We start from the raw sequence: 13,639 nt of genomic DNA on the forward strand, positions 1-13,639 counted from the left end.
AAACCGAAGAATACTTAGCTCTGATTTAATAGACATTTTGATTAAGTCAATATAGTTATTTTGATATCGAATTTTGATTGATTCGATAATTTTAATGTATAATTATACATCAATACTAGTTTTTTCAAACATAAGTCTCTTCTACCCACATAGTAAGAGTTTCTAATAACTAGATCTACTATAAGAAAACGAATGTCATATATGTAAAAAATGTAATCGATCAATATGTTTCACTAAATCGGGTCTTCCAATTTTACATATCGACCGGGTCATTATGAAATGGACAAGAGGTCCATACCCGGTTCAACAAGCCCCTGCCCTGAATTTAAGCAAACAAAGCCCGTGACAGCGACAAATGACGAGGATAGGCCTCCCCCAATTTTTCAAAAAAATGAGAAAAAGACAAAAAGAAATCAAAATAAAATTAATTTCAATAAATGCAATTTATCGTCCGCTGGCTCATAAAACTTTGAGAAGTCAATTGCCGCTCTCCACCAAAATTTCCCTCCCTTCCAAATCCCAATTGCCGTTTGGTAACGATGACGGAAAGTGAAGGCGACGCCGTCAAAATGCCGAAGCAGAATCGCCGGAGCCACCGCCTTGTTGCCGTCACCGGAGCCACCGCTCTCCTCGCTCTCGCCGTCCACCTCGGAATCACCGCCTTCAACTCTCACCGGAAGAACAGAAACAAGAAAGGTCTCTCATCACTGCTCCTCTTCTTTTCTCTTAGCTCTGCTCACATCAAACTAGTCGTAATTGCTCAATTTGAACTGCGGAAGTTGCAGATCTTCACGGCTCCAAGGTTCGAGTCACTCTATCGGCGTCGGAGATTATCAAATTGGCGGAGCGAGTCATTTCCAAGTCGAAAGAGGTCCACGACGCTGTGGCTTCAGTTCCGCTTGATAAGGTTTTGAAGCAAAATTCACTTAATTTAGTATGATAATCCATCTGAATCGCTCATACATTTGAATTCTGCGTCGAATTTTGCTTCGAAAGCATTAGTTTAGGTTAAAACTAAAACTACTATTTTTTTCATGGAGGAAGTGTAATTTTACTATTATAGTAGTTGATTTTAGCTGCTTTGGCTCGTATATGTTGCAGGTTACGTATATGAATGTTATATCACCTCTTGCTGAATTGGAAGCGCAGCAATTTCCACTTGTTCAGTCTTGCGTGTTTCCTAAGATGGTAACTACTAGTGATGATGTTCGAAAAGCAAGCGCCGAGGCTGAGCGGAGAATCGATGCACATGTTTTGACTTGCAGGTACTATAGTTTTTTTGGTGAATGTATTTTACATGAAGTGTGACTTGGACTGTGCTTAGTGTTATTTTAAGCTTTTAACTATATGTTATGTGCGGTGACATTATACAGCATGCGTGAGGATGTGTACCGTGTAGTCAAAGCTTTTGCTATGAGAGGAGAGTGGGTGAATGCTGACGCAAAGCACTATACTCAAGCCTTGGTAGGGAGTGAGAACGTTTCTGTCTTTTTGGTGTTTCGAACTGTAATTGCTGGATATTGATTCTTTCTTGATCAGTGACAGATGAGAGACTTTGAACGCAATGGGTTGAATCTTACTTTAACTAAGAGAGAGGAGATGCAGCGTGTCAGAGTCCATATTGATGAGCTAAGCTTGCGCTATATCCAAAATCTACATGAAGATTGTTCTTTCCTTGTCTTCACTGAAACTGAGTTGGCTGGTCTACCACAAGAGTTTCTTAAGGTATGTCATTTTTGAATCGACGTATTCAGTGTCGTGCAAGTTTACTTTATTTGTGGATGAATTTTCAACAAACTTAATTTCAGATTGATATAGTTTTTGGTGCTTGTTTGCAACCAGTAAAAGGTTTTGGATGATACCTTGAATTATCCAATATTCACAGTATCAAATTTAGTGTCTATCCTGGATTGCATTTGAGAATGAAAAGTCAATGATCCCAAATTTCCTTTAGTCACAGGCGAGCTCGAAGGGTTAAACTCTTTTCATTTTCTTGCCAGCCATTTCCAGTACAATTCATAATGTATAACCTCTTATTTTGTATGTAGTTTTTTGAAATATGAACTCAGGTAAACCATGTGCAGAAAAAATAGGTGACTAAGCTCATCATTAATAGATGACTAACAAAATTATACTTTATTATTGAATGAGTCACTAACCTTTGTACAATGATGTGTTCCATTTCTGAACTAGTATTTTACATGTGCAGAGCTTAGACAAAGCTGACAATGGTAAATTGAAGGTGACCCTGAAAAGTCATCATGTGGTGCCAGTATTAGAACTTTGCGAGGTATGCTCTGCTGAGTTGTCTCTACCTATGTTTGTATTTGACAATGATAAATTGATGATCCTTACTTGTGGATATGGTCAAGTGGAAGTAAAAAAAAAAAAATTAGAATATATAAGCAACCATCAAATATCATTGGGCATAGGTAATCTCCAATGGTTTTAGCTCTTGCCAGCCATTTCCAATAAAAATTCAACATGTAAATGCTCAAGACGATTATATATATATATATATATATATCCTTTTCCCTTTGGGATACATTGCAGCGAGAGCCAGTAGTAAGAGACATTGAATCATTGATAAATCTTTTATTGTTACTTGATAGTTTCAGTCTTTCAGAACATCTATTAGTTTACTCTACAGAATTAATTTTAAGCTCCTGTGAAGGTTGGAACAACTAGGAAGATGGTAGCAGTGGAATATGGGAAGAGGTGTGGAGAAGTCAACCTTTCTATCTTAGAAGATCTGGTAATTATTGTCAAATTTTACTCATTATCGTATTTCCAGTTTGATGAGCGATATTAAATCCATTTTATCTCCATACAAGGATACAGTGTGTGTGTGCGCGTGCGCAGGCGCATGTAGTGAAGGCTCTTTAGAATGTTGTTGCTCTGTTTAATCTGGAAACTCTTTTTGTCCAAAGAAATTCACAATTTCCAAAATATTTGTTGTTTTTTTTTGTATGTGCCATGGCTTTTAGATATAAGCTGTTAGCTATGTCTTTGGCTCCTTTTAATATTGGTCTATTGCAGTATAGGGAGAAAACTTCTTGGAATTCATTAGCATGGCAAATTTTGGACATTTAGAGTTGTGAAGTTGCAATATCAGTTGAAGGTTATACATTGTTAATTGGATACTGTGGTTGTTACAAGTTCAATGAACATGAGTCTAAAGTACTAAATGTTGGATGTTGTAGCCATTGTTAACTAGTTTTTCTTATGCATATCCTTGGTTCCCATTGTTACGTGGTGTTGACTTGAAGTTCTTCTAAAATTTATTATTGAATGTGGATCCAAAAGCTTGTTTTCCATTTGCCACTGATTTTCTGTGTCTCCTGACTGTCAGGCTCTGAGTATTGTTATGTTGTGCTGAAGTATATGCATATTATTTTATTCCAATGTTTTAATGATTCAGGTTCAACTTCGCCATAAGTTTGCTCGGGTACTCGGCTATTCAAATTATGCTGAATATGCTGTTGATCATAGAATGGCAAAGACACCTGCAAAGGTTTGTCTGATCTTGCCCTATTGTTATTATAATATGTGCCATGGTAACTTGATGAATTGAGATGAAGTTAAAAGTTTGGTTTATCCTCCTGAAGGCTTTAAAGGATGTGTTAAGTAGCGTAGTAGTCTTCGATGGTAATCAAAAATTTGATTGTGCCTCTGTTGTAAGGACCTTCACATTTGTGATAACTTACCACACTTGTTTCTTTAGCTCATTTATGATATGGTGATTCCAGGTTTATGCGTTCTTAGAGGACATCTCCAATAGTTTGGCCAATTCAGCTTTCATGGAGCTTTCTATGTTGAAAGATTTGAAGGTCAGAATGATTTTTGTATGTCCTTTTGGTTTGGCCTATTTCATGGCTGATTCTGTTCTCTCTTATGTCAAATTAGAAAAAAGAGGAAGGAGATTTTCCATTTGGAGTTGAGGATCTACTATACTATGTGAAGAAGGCTGAAGAACAGCAGTTTGATTTTGATTTTGACTTTGGAGCTCTCAAGCAATACTTTCCAGTAAATTTGGTTTTATCTGGGGTCTTTAAAATAGTCCAAGACCTTTTTGGTAATTATTTGTTTTACTGTTTACAGACTTCCTAGATAATAAAAATTTAAAGCTACTTTATTACATCCATAAACTTATCCATATCATCATTGATAGTAGTGATCGCTCAACTGCGATTTTTATTTCGTGCAGGTTTAAGGTTTGAGGAAATTACAGATGCCGAGGTGTGGCATTCTGATGTTTCCGCATATTCAGTTTTCGACCTGAGTTCTGGTGAACTGTTGGGCCATTTCTACCTTGATATGTACACAAGGTTAAGAGGAACTTATGCTAAAGGTTTACTTTTTCCTTGATGTTATCACTTGAGTTATGATTAAATCGGTCTATGTTGTCTTTAATCAGGGAAGGAAAATATAGTCATACGTGTGTGGTGGCTCTTCAAAATGGTGCTTTATCATCCAATGGATCACGTCAGGTATGTTCTAATTTGTGGTGAAACATGATATCCTTGTAGTATAGGTTAGTTAAGATGGAAACTAATGTCGTCTAGAATGAAAGAAATATAATTGCGTTTGGTGATGGTGATGGTTAGTTAAGATGGAAACTAATGTCATCTAGAATGAAAGAAATATAATTGCGTTTGGTGATGATGAGTGAACCCCATCACCATCACCATCACCACTACCACAGCATACGTCAAGTATATTGGAAAATATACTTGCCAGGACATAACTTCTGCATTCTTTGATTTTTGTTTTTCATTAAAGCATATTGGAAAATGGTTTTCAAGATGATTGATCTGGATTGTTTAATCATTTTTTTTAGTCATAATATATGAATTGCTTATTTTTGTAGTTCAGATATTTAATTGGCTGTCATATTCACCCATAAAGAAATGTGCCTAGACATAGTGTTGGGGAGTATAATCTAAACCATTTATCTTGTATTCTTAACTTAGCATTTGGTTTCTGTAACTAGATACCAGTTGCATTATTGATATCTCAATTCCAAAAAGATGTCAGCGGTCAACCTGCATTACTTCGATTTTCTGAAGTTGTGAACCTTTTTCACGAGTTTGGCCATGTGGTATGTTGTATTTCATCATTACATGCTTCCTTTATATACTTTCATATAAGAACTCTTGTATAATATGCGTAAATCATTGCAATTCAAAATGCTGAACAGTTGCACTGTAGCTTCAGCATCTGTGTGTCCCATCTTTACTAACTCAAAAACAAGAAATAAGGCTTTTTGCGTGCCTCCGAAAAGATTTTAACTAGGCAATGAGTTGCACATTGTGAGATGGATGACATAGTAAAGATGGTTGGCATATGAATCCTAAGAACTACATGAGTGATACAGGAATTCCTCAGTAACCAGTTGTGTCTTGTTGAGGCCTATCGTATTGCTGTATGAGTAGAAATGTGCAGAAATGAAATTTTTTAGTATAGCTAATAAATCAATACATCAAAGAAACAGTTTATTATTCTAGGTCAGTTATGGCATAACAAATTAACGTAGATGTTGGATTTTCATGTGTGGAATCTACATTTCAAAACTCTCTTTCTAGTCTGATATACTGTGTACTGTGATATGTTGTCCACAAATAAAAGTTCTGTCTGTCGATGTTTATCTTATAGGTCCAACATATTTGCAATCGTGCTTCATTCTCCAAGTTTTCTGGTCTGGGTTTTGATCCAGACTTTGTGGAGGTTCCTGCTCAGGTGCTAGAGAATTGGTAAGTAACAGATCATATCGTGTTCCGTTCTGTACGGACTTAGTTTACAGTCTACATTCACACTTCTTAACTTTGTAAATTACTAAATTATTCAGGTGCTATGAAAGCTTCAGTTTGAAGTTGATATCCGGCTTCCATCAGGTGGCACATATTTTATTTATTTATCTATTTTATTTAAATAGTAGCTTCTTATTTGAAGCCTATCCGTTTCCCCCATATGGAACCTCTCATTTTTTAATAATCACGTTTGTGTTTATTTTCCCCATGGTATTACTATATAGCTGCTTTTTCTAGTTATATAAAATATGTTAAAATTGCTGTTATCTATTACCTGTAGGATATAACAAAGCCCATCAAAGATGAAATGTGCAAATCCATTAAAAGATGGCGATATTCCTTTTCAGCTCTGAAAATGAAGCAACAAATTCTTTATTGTGAGTCCTCTTGTTCTTTTTACATCCTGTTAACTTCTAAGAATTTATTATTATTTTTTAAAAAAAATCATCTGAGGCTGCTTTTGTTTGTAAAGTAATTGCTTTTTAATTTGTTTGGCTTTGATTTGGATATGTTTTGTAAGTAATTCACTGTAGAAAACTAAATGATGGCTACAATGTGAGTTTTGTAAAGCTTTACTTCCTCACATTCCTGCCCTTCTTTCTGTAAAATATTGTATTGGCTAGTACAATTAGTTCATTTAAGAATATATCATGTAGATATTACTCCTTATCTTGTCGAGAAGTAAATGTGCCTGTATTGTCAGGTATTTTCGACCAAATCATACATTCTGCTGAAAACGTTGACATAGTTGAGTTATTTAAGCATCTTCATCCAACGGTACGTGGCTATTTGCAGTAATTCATTTATAAACTTATGTTTTTCGCTAACTCTTTGTTTCCTCAGATCATGTTAGGTTTACCAGCTTTGGAAGGTGTCAATCCAGCTTCACGGTTTCCATGTAGTGCCATTGGGTATGATGCTTCTTGTTACAGCCGTATTTGGAGTGAGGTTTGTGAGCCATTCATTCTTGGAAGTAGTCAAGCAACAATTTCTTTCATATGCAATCATTGCTCAGCGGTTGATTTGGAACATTTCATTCTAATCGTATTTGGTTCTTGACAATGAGTACTGATTCCTGGTATTGTACTGGTAGGTCTTCACTGCGGATATATTTGCATCAAAGTTTCATGATAGTTATTTGAACCAGTATGCTGGCATGCAGTTCAGGAACAAGGTAAAGAACATTTTGACTCATATCCTTCCCTTTTTTTTCAGTGTCCATGTGTGTGGGGTGCTGACTTGGTTTTTCTTTTGCCGAATCTTTTATTTATTTAATTAATTCTTTACCATATGACTTGTTCTCTGTGTAGGTATTGGCCCCAGGGGGATCAAAGGAACCGATTGAAGTTTTAACAGGCTTTCTTGGGAGAGAACCATCAACTCAAGCTTTTATCGACAGCAGATCCCATTACAGATTGTGATGCAGACATGACTTACCGAAGTTACCACCCCCGTTCTCTCATAATGCAAGATAAAGCCCTTTCAGCATCTTCGCAGTTTTGTTACAAGTGATGATATCCAATTTCTGATGTCCATTTTATCGCCAAATTTTCCTGCTAAAATATGATAATCATCTCTTCGGTTGGTAGTGTTTGTAACTAATCTCTATAGAAGCAAATGTATTTTGAACCGAGGTTAGGGTTAGGGCTGCTTAAGAGCTTTGTAGTTTTCGTCAACGCAGAGTGGTAGTTATTCTTCTCTCTTTTGTTTAATGTAGTCCATCTTTTGATCAAAGAGACGACTGCTCCGCGTTTTCAATCTTTGACATCTCCAATGCATTAGTCTCAGACGTATTGTTCTTATTGTAATCCATTTTTGTATTTTGTTATTTGTTTCTTCATCTTTAATTCCCCTTTATAAACAGGTCCGAACTAGTTGAATACCCGTTGGTTTAGATTGACCGGCGTTGTGTTTTCATTTGCATCCAATTTCTGACCAATTCTTTCACCTCATGATTTGACGGTTGACACCTTTTTGAGTTGAAGATTGAATATTTCTACGCAAACAACACCCTTTCCTAAAACCAAAGAATGTTCCTTGTAGGATGGTGGCCAACAGAATGGACAATCATATAACAATAATACACTGGTCACTTCATTTTATCATCAGTTTCCTGAGAAAACAGTACTATGCCCTCACACAAGGAAATGAATTGGCCAGGATATCAAATATGCTTGTATAGATTAAGAATCGTGAGATAGTGTGATGTTTTGTCAGATAAAAATGCGACCCTGAGGAGCATAATACATGCTACATAAAACTTTAGAAATTTTACGAGAATAAGAGAATGTTCTAATGTGTGATATTATGGTTTTTTGTATGTTAGAGAGTATGTGGACCTTACATAAGTCGTTAAGTAAATGATGTAGGAGCCAATACCATCATGAAATTTATTCCAATTCATCCCATCTCTATTCCATGTAACTAAATATGCCTCTCTAGCTCCAGAAGTGCAAAGCTCAAGTTATGATCTATGTCAGCATTGTAAAAGTAAAAACATAATACACTTTACAAAAGACGAGGATGAGGGTTGAAGAAAAAGGAAATATTCCAGATTTACAAAAACAAACAAAAAAAAGAAAAAAGAAAATCGACGTGATCGGGTTTTGTGTGGGTGTTTTAGTTTTGACTTGACTCTTCTTTCAGAGAGAGAAGAGAGCCCAGAATCAGAAAAACCCACTCTCTTTCTGAGATTTTGACCCCAAAAAACTTTGTTCCCAGCAAAAAACCGAGAGAAAGAATCAATCAAAATCAAAAATATTTAAAAAAAGGAGCAAACTTTCTGAGTCAACAAACTACAACGAAGCAGAAGATAGCAGCAAAAGGCCGAGTCTTTCAATCTCTGTAAGCCTTTCTCTTCCTTATTTCCCATCTCGGTTTTGTTCTTGCATGTTCTTTTGTTTTGCTGGGTTTGAGTTTTCTTGAGCATTTCTGTTGTTTTCTGGTTCTGGGAAGCTTTTGGTTTCTCTAATTTGCTGCTTAATCTGGTTTCATTAGGAAGAACAGAGGCCAAATGGGGTGTTCTTAAAATTCAATTTTGGGAAGCTCTTGCTGGTTTTTTCTGAGCTGGAGTTGTTTTCTGCATCTGGGTTTGTGAGTTTTTAGGGAAAGTTTGAGTCTTGGTGGTGAAAAGGTTTGGGATTTGTGGGAGTCTTGGAGGGTTTGAGATTGGGGTTGGGTCTGATTTGTGGTGTTTAGGCAAGGAGGGAGATTTCGGGGTCAGTTTTCGGATGAGAATGGGGGTTTGTGGCCCCATTGTTGGTTTGTTTTCAGAAAGACAGACATAGAAGAATCTGGGGTTCTGTTTGTGAAGCACAAAACCGGAGTGTTTTCGTGATTTTGGGGAGTCTTGGATACTTGTGTTTGTGGTTTTCGGGGCGGCATTTTGTTTGTTGGTGTAAATTATGTTAAACAAGATATTGAGCAAGGTTTCCCGGAAGTCTTCTAAGCGTTCTGAAAGTCGGGATGGAGGCCATACATTGTACTCGAATGGTCCCAGCTACTCGAAAAGTGGTGAGCTGGGGACTAGTAAGGCTGGTAATGTGATTTCGTCTGTGCCAGCTGGTGGGTTTGTTTCGGATGTTGGGAACAGTTATGGCAACAAGAATGCAAAGGGTGTGAATTTGAAGTTGAATGGCTTTGTGGCTTCATCTTCTTATGAAGCATTGCCTGGATTCAGAGATGTTCCCAATTCTGAGAAGCAGAACTTATTAGTCAGAAAGCTTAACTTGTGCTGTGTTATATTTGACTTCACGGACCCAACTAAGCATCTGAAAGAAAAAGAGATCAAGCGCCAGACACTGTTGGAAGTAGTGGATTATGTGACTTCAGCAAATGGTAAATTCTCAGAAATTGTGATGCAAGAGGGTATTAAAATGGTGTCTGCAAATTTGTTTAGGTCATTCTCTCCACAGCCACGGGAGAATAAGGTTGTAGATGGCTTTGACTTGGAAGAGGATGAGCCTTCAATGGATCCTGCTTGGCCTCACTTACAAATCGTTTATGAGTTTTTGTTAAGATTTGTTGCATCACCTGAGACAGATGCAAAATTAGCTAAAAAATATGTTGATCACTCATTCATTCTTAAGTTGCTTGATCTCTTTGACTCTGAAGATCCTAGAGAGAGGGAGTATTTGAAAACAATTCTGCACAGAACTTACGGAAAATTTATGGTGCATCGCCCATTCATCAGGAAAGCTATCAACAATATCTTCTATAGTTTTATCTTCGAGGCTGAGAAGCATAATGGGGTATCTGAACTTCTAGAAATTTTGGGCAGTATTATAAATGGGTTTGCGCTGCCACTGAAAGAAGAACATAAGTTGTTCCTTGTTCGGGCTCTAATTCCCTTGCATAAGCCCAAATATCTAGCAATGTACCATCAACAGCTATCTTATTGCATTACGCAATTTGTGGAAAAAGATTGCAAGCTTTCTGATACTGTCATAAGGGGTTTGTTGAAGTACTGGCCGGTCACTAACAGTTCAAAGGAAGTATTGTTTCTTAGTGAGCTGGAGGAGGTTCTAGAAGCAACTCAGCCATCTGAATTCCAGCGCTGCATGGTTCCCTTATTCCGCCAGATTGCTCATTGTTTGAACAGTTCTCACTTTCAGGTAGCGCCTCTGTCTATACTTTTTTGTTTTACTTCATTTATTTATTTTTATATTTGCATGTTATAGTATTTCTCTTCAAACATACTCTAGTTCTGCAGTCATTTTATTGTAGTCCAGTTTGGAGCATTTACTTTATTCATCACCTCCTGAGTTAAAGCTGTTTCTGAATTCACTTGGGGTTTCCATGTACTAAGCCTCAACTCATGTCTGACTTCTAAAAAGAAGGGAGGAGGGAATCCCCTTAATCTAGTTGGATGTTTTTGTTGACTTTGTTAGTCTTCCCTCAGTCATCACTTTAGGATATCTCTGCTGGAAGACTTCATGTTGTTGAGGTCTTTGGGAAGTTCTTTGTTAACAATGTTTTCATAATTTGGAGAGAACTCAGAGAAGTGTGTTACACCACATTGGAATAATTGAAATTAGACATCATAAGATACTGAGTAAATGCAGCCTATGCGGGTAGCATGTGGCCTTTCTTATGTTTTTTTTTTGGGGGTATTGGGGGTGCTGCAAAGTAAGTACTGTTTAGAAGGTTTGGGAAGAAAACTAGAAAAAAAAAAAAAAAAAAAAAAAAAAAAAACTAAGAGTTTAAAGTTTGATCTTTGTGATATCTAGTTGTCCTGCAGTTGAATAATATATTCAGTGCTTAATGGTTTTAGTGTAGGCTTTCAGAGCAGCAGTTTATATAAAGCTTTCTGTATGGAAGTGGTGGCTATTGTGAGGACTTAGAAAATTTCATGGAGAACTTAGGTGCTTGTCGGATATCAGTTTGGTTGCATAGAGAACTTTAAAAGTACCATTTTGATTGCATATTGTGTTCTAGTATTATTAACAGTATGAACTAAATTGCAAACGTGATCCATGAGCAGGATTTTCTGTATCTTTTTCGGTTTTGTTCTTGCAGGCTATACTCCTTTGAACTTAAATGGTTATGCATGTGGATTTTCTTTGCTGTAAATGAATTGACATTACTATGTATAAATCTCAAAGTTTTATACCATATAATATTTGACATTACTATGTATATAAACCCTAAGCTTATATGAATAAGGATTTCTATGGTAAATGTTTAAAACTGCAGAAATAAGTAGGTCCTATGCTAATTGGTTATTCCATGGTGATGTTTCTCTGTAAATAGGTTCCTAAGCATCTTCGCTTCTTGAATTTAATGCAACCAGTTCTTGTTGTGTCAGGTGGCAGAGAGAGCTCTGTTTCTGTGGAACAATGATCACATTGAGAACTTGATCAAACAGAATCGTAAGGTTCTACTGCCCATTATCTTCTCTGCATTGGAGAAAAATGCTAGAAACCATTGGAATCAGGCTGTTCATAGCTTGACCTTAAATGTCCGCAAAATTTTCTATGATCTTGATCCCGAGTTGTTCAACGAATGCTTAGCTGAGTTCAAAGAAGATGAATCGAAGGAGGATGAAGTAAAAGCACGACGTGAGGCCACATGGAAACGTTTGGAAGAAGTTGCTGCAAAGAAAGCTTCGAGCAACGAACCTGTGCTTGTTCGTGGCAGAGCACCTCTGCGCACTGCTTCACGTTAGCTGGAGAGAGACTGTCGACAATTCAATGACATCAATATTTTTTGGGTTGAAACAGGATTGGTTCAGGTGGAATACTCATGCTTTGTTAATTGCTATATGTATGATGTAGTTCTAGGAAAGGTAGGTCCTGGCAGATTACCAGTCTCCAAGAAACTTCTGTCTGCCTCATTGATTGTTTCATTTCGAAGTTATTTTGTAGCTGTTCTTTGGCGTAAATTTTATACAGGAGTCTGCAATTCTGGAATACAAAGCATGGTTATTCAATCACTACATTTATGACTTGAAGACTTGTTAAGCATTCTCCTCTTTTTACAAAATAAATTAGATTGTGAAGACTAGGACACTTCTTCTGTGGCTATTATTCTTGAAGAGTAGGCATTATCTTCCTCTAGGGTTACACCATTGGCGTCAAATGATAATTGGGATCAAAGATTAAGTGGCATAGCTTAGCTGTTGAATTTGTAGCTTAAATCAAAATTGGCCGTAAGTGGTCTGCTTCCCATGCCATAATCCAATCCATGAGAGATAATCCACCCATTAGAGAAAGAACCAAAGCAGTTGCCAAATGGCAAAGAAAACTGATGACCTTCAGTAACAGCATCATAGCAGCACTTGGTACTGGAATTAGTACCGGCAAAAGGAACCTCCAAGTAACATGTGATGCTGGATTTCGCGTCTCCCCAATTCGATAGGATAACTTGGAATATGTGATCGTAGTACAGGTCTTCGAGATAGCTGGACATGAATACTGAATATCTCCAACCGTAACATGAATATAATCATGTTGATTGAAATTCTTCATTGGGGTTTTGAACTGTCACTGTAGTGGAAGGTGCTTCAGTTGTCTTCTTTGCTGTTCGTTGTGTGTAAGGTGGTGGTAGTGAAGTTGAACTTTGTGAGAGGGAAGCACGAGTTATGTCAAACTTAGCTGCATAGGTGGGTCGAAGAAGAACGTAACCATCAGAAGTTAAAAACAAAGCCAAAAAAGAGCAGGCCGAACATTGTCAATGTGGCCAATCTAAACCAGTTATCAGTTATCACTTATCACTGAATGTGTGAACGTAATCGGTAAGAACGAATCGCCTCGCCTATACCCTATGGTTGAACTATGCCGAACACTTGTATTGTGTTCGTTTTTGCTCATATAATAAATTCAACTGTGTGCCCATTTAGAAGTATCATATAGTAATCTCCTCACGAACTACTAACTCCGGGTTTTCTTCTAAGAATGACTATCAATATAACTGAAAGAAAGAAGTAAAACGGTTCATTTGGATTTTGAAAGAAATAATGTTCCCCTTGTTTTCACTTCAGTTAGGAAAATGTCATTTTATTTTATTTTCCAACCGTAGGAAATGAACAATTTTTATTTGATGATGTTTATTTTCTGCGAACCAAACTAGCTTTATGTCTGTTGTTTTTAACAAAAACAAGACTCTCATGTAGTGCTATAGTGTACGCAACATAATCGTTTTCACCTATTTTGTTCTTACTTTCTTATGAAATATGTATCTTGGTTTTTAGTGTTAAAATTTATTTATTTTCAGAACGTTGGCATTCCTAAAGTGTCAATGTATTTGCGGCAAATCAAGGTAGAACTAAAACAACATTCAACCCACTTCGCCTTAATCGGGTTGGAGATTTTCTTGTCAAGCTTGCAGTG

At 36.9% G+C, this 13,639-nt stretch overlaps 2 protein-coding genes across 2 annotated transcripts; both read left to right on the plus strand.

Moving 5' to 3' along the window:
* Positions 1-539: 539 nt before the first annotated feature.
* On the plus strand, positions 540-7,495 carry LOC101295009 (neurolysin, mitochondrial-like). The gene is made up of 20 exons (XM_004309986.1): positions 540-696; positions 786-907; positions 1,102-1,265; positions 1,374-1,464; positions 1,546-1,725; positions 2,210-2,290; positions 2,675-2,755; positions 3,422-3,514; positions 3,750-3,830; positions 3,907-4,075; positions 4,208-4,328; positions 4,418-4,490; positions 4,994-5,101; positions 5,656-5,753; positions 5,849-5,894; positions 6,091-6,187; positions 6,514-6,587; positions 6,654-6,758; positions 6,904-6,984; positions 7,121-7,495. Exons 1-20 carry the CDS (start codon positions 540-542, stop codon positions 7,229-7,231), a joined length of 2,133 nt encoding a protein of 710 aa, XP_004310034.1. The 3' UTR covers positions 7,232-7,495.
* A 1,063-nt stretch (positions 7,496-8,558) lies between these two features.
* On the plus strand, positions 8,559-12,203 carry LOC101295298 (serine/threonine protein phosphatase 2A 59 kDa regulatory subunit B' eta isoform-like). The gene is made up of 3 exons (XM_004309987.1): positions 8,559-8,654; positions 8,808-10,423; positions 11,617-12,203. The coding sequence occupies exons 2-3, from the start codon at positions 9,215-9,217 to the stop codon at positions 11,974-11,976; spliced, it is 1,569 nt and encodes a 522-aa protein (XP_004310035.1). The 5' UTR covers positions 8,559-8,654; positions 8,808-9,214; the 3' UTR covers positions 11,977-12,203.
* Positions 12,204-13,639: the final 1,436 nt, after the last annotated feature.

This window comes from Fragaria vesca, unplaced genomic scaffold (assembly GCF_000184155.1).
Source record: "Fragaria vesca subsp. vesca unplaced genomic scaffold, FraVesHawaii_1.0 scf0513160_u, whole genome shotgun sequence".
Lineage (NCBI taxonomy): Eukaryota > Viridiplantae > Streptophyta > Magnoliopsida > Rosales > Rosaceae > Fragaria > Fragaria vesca.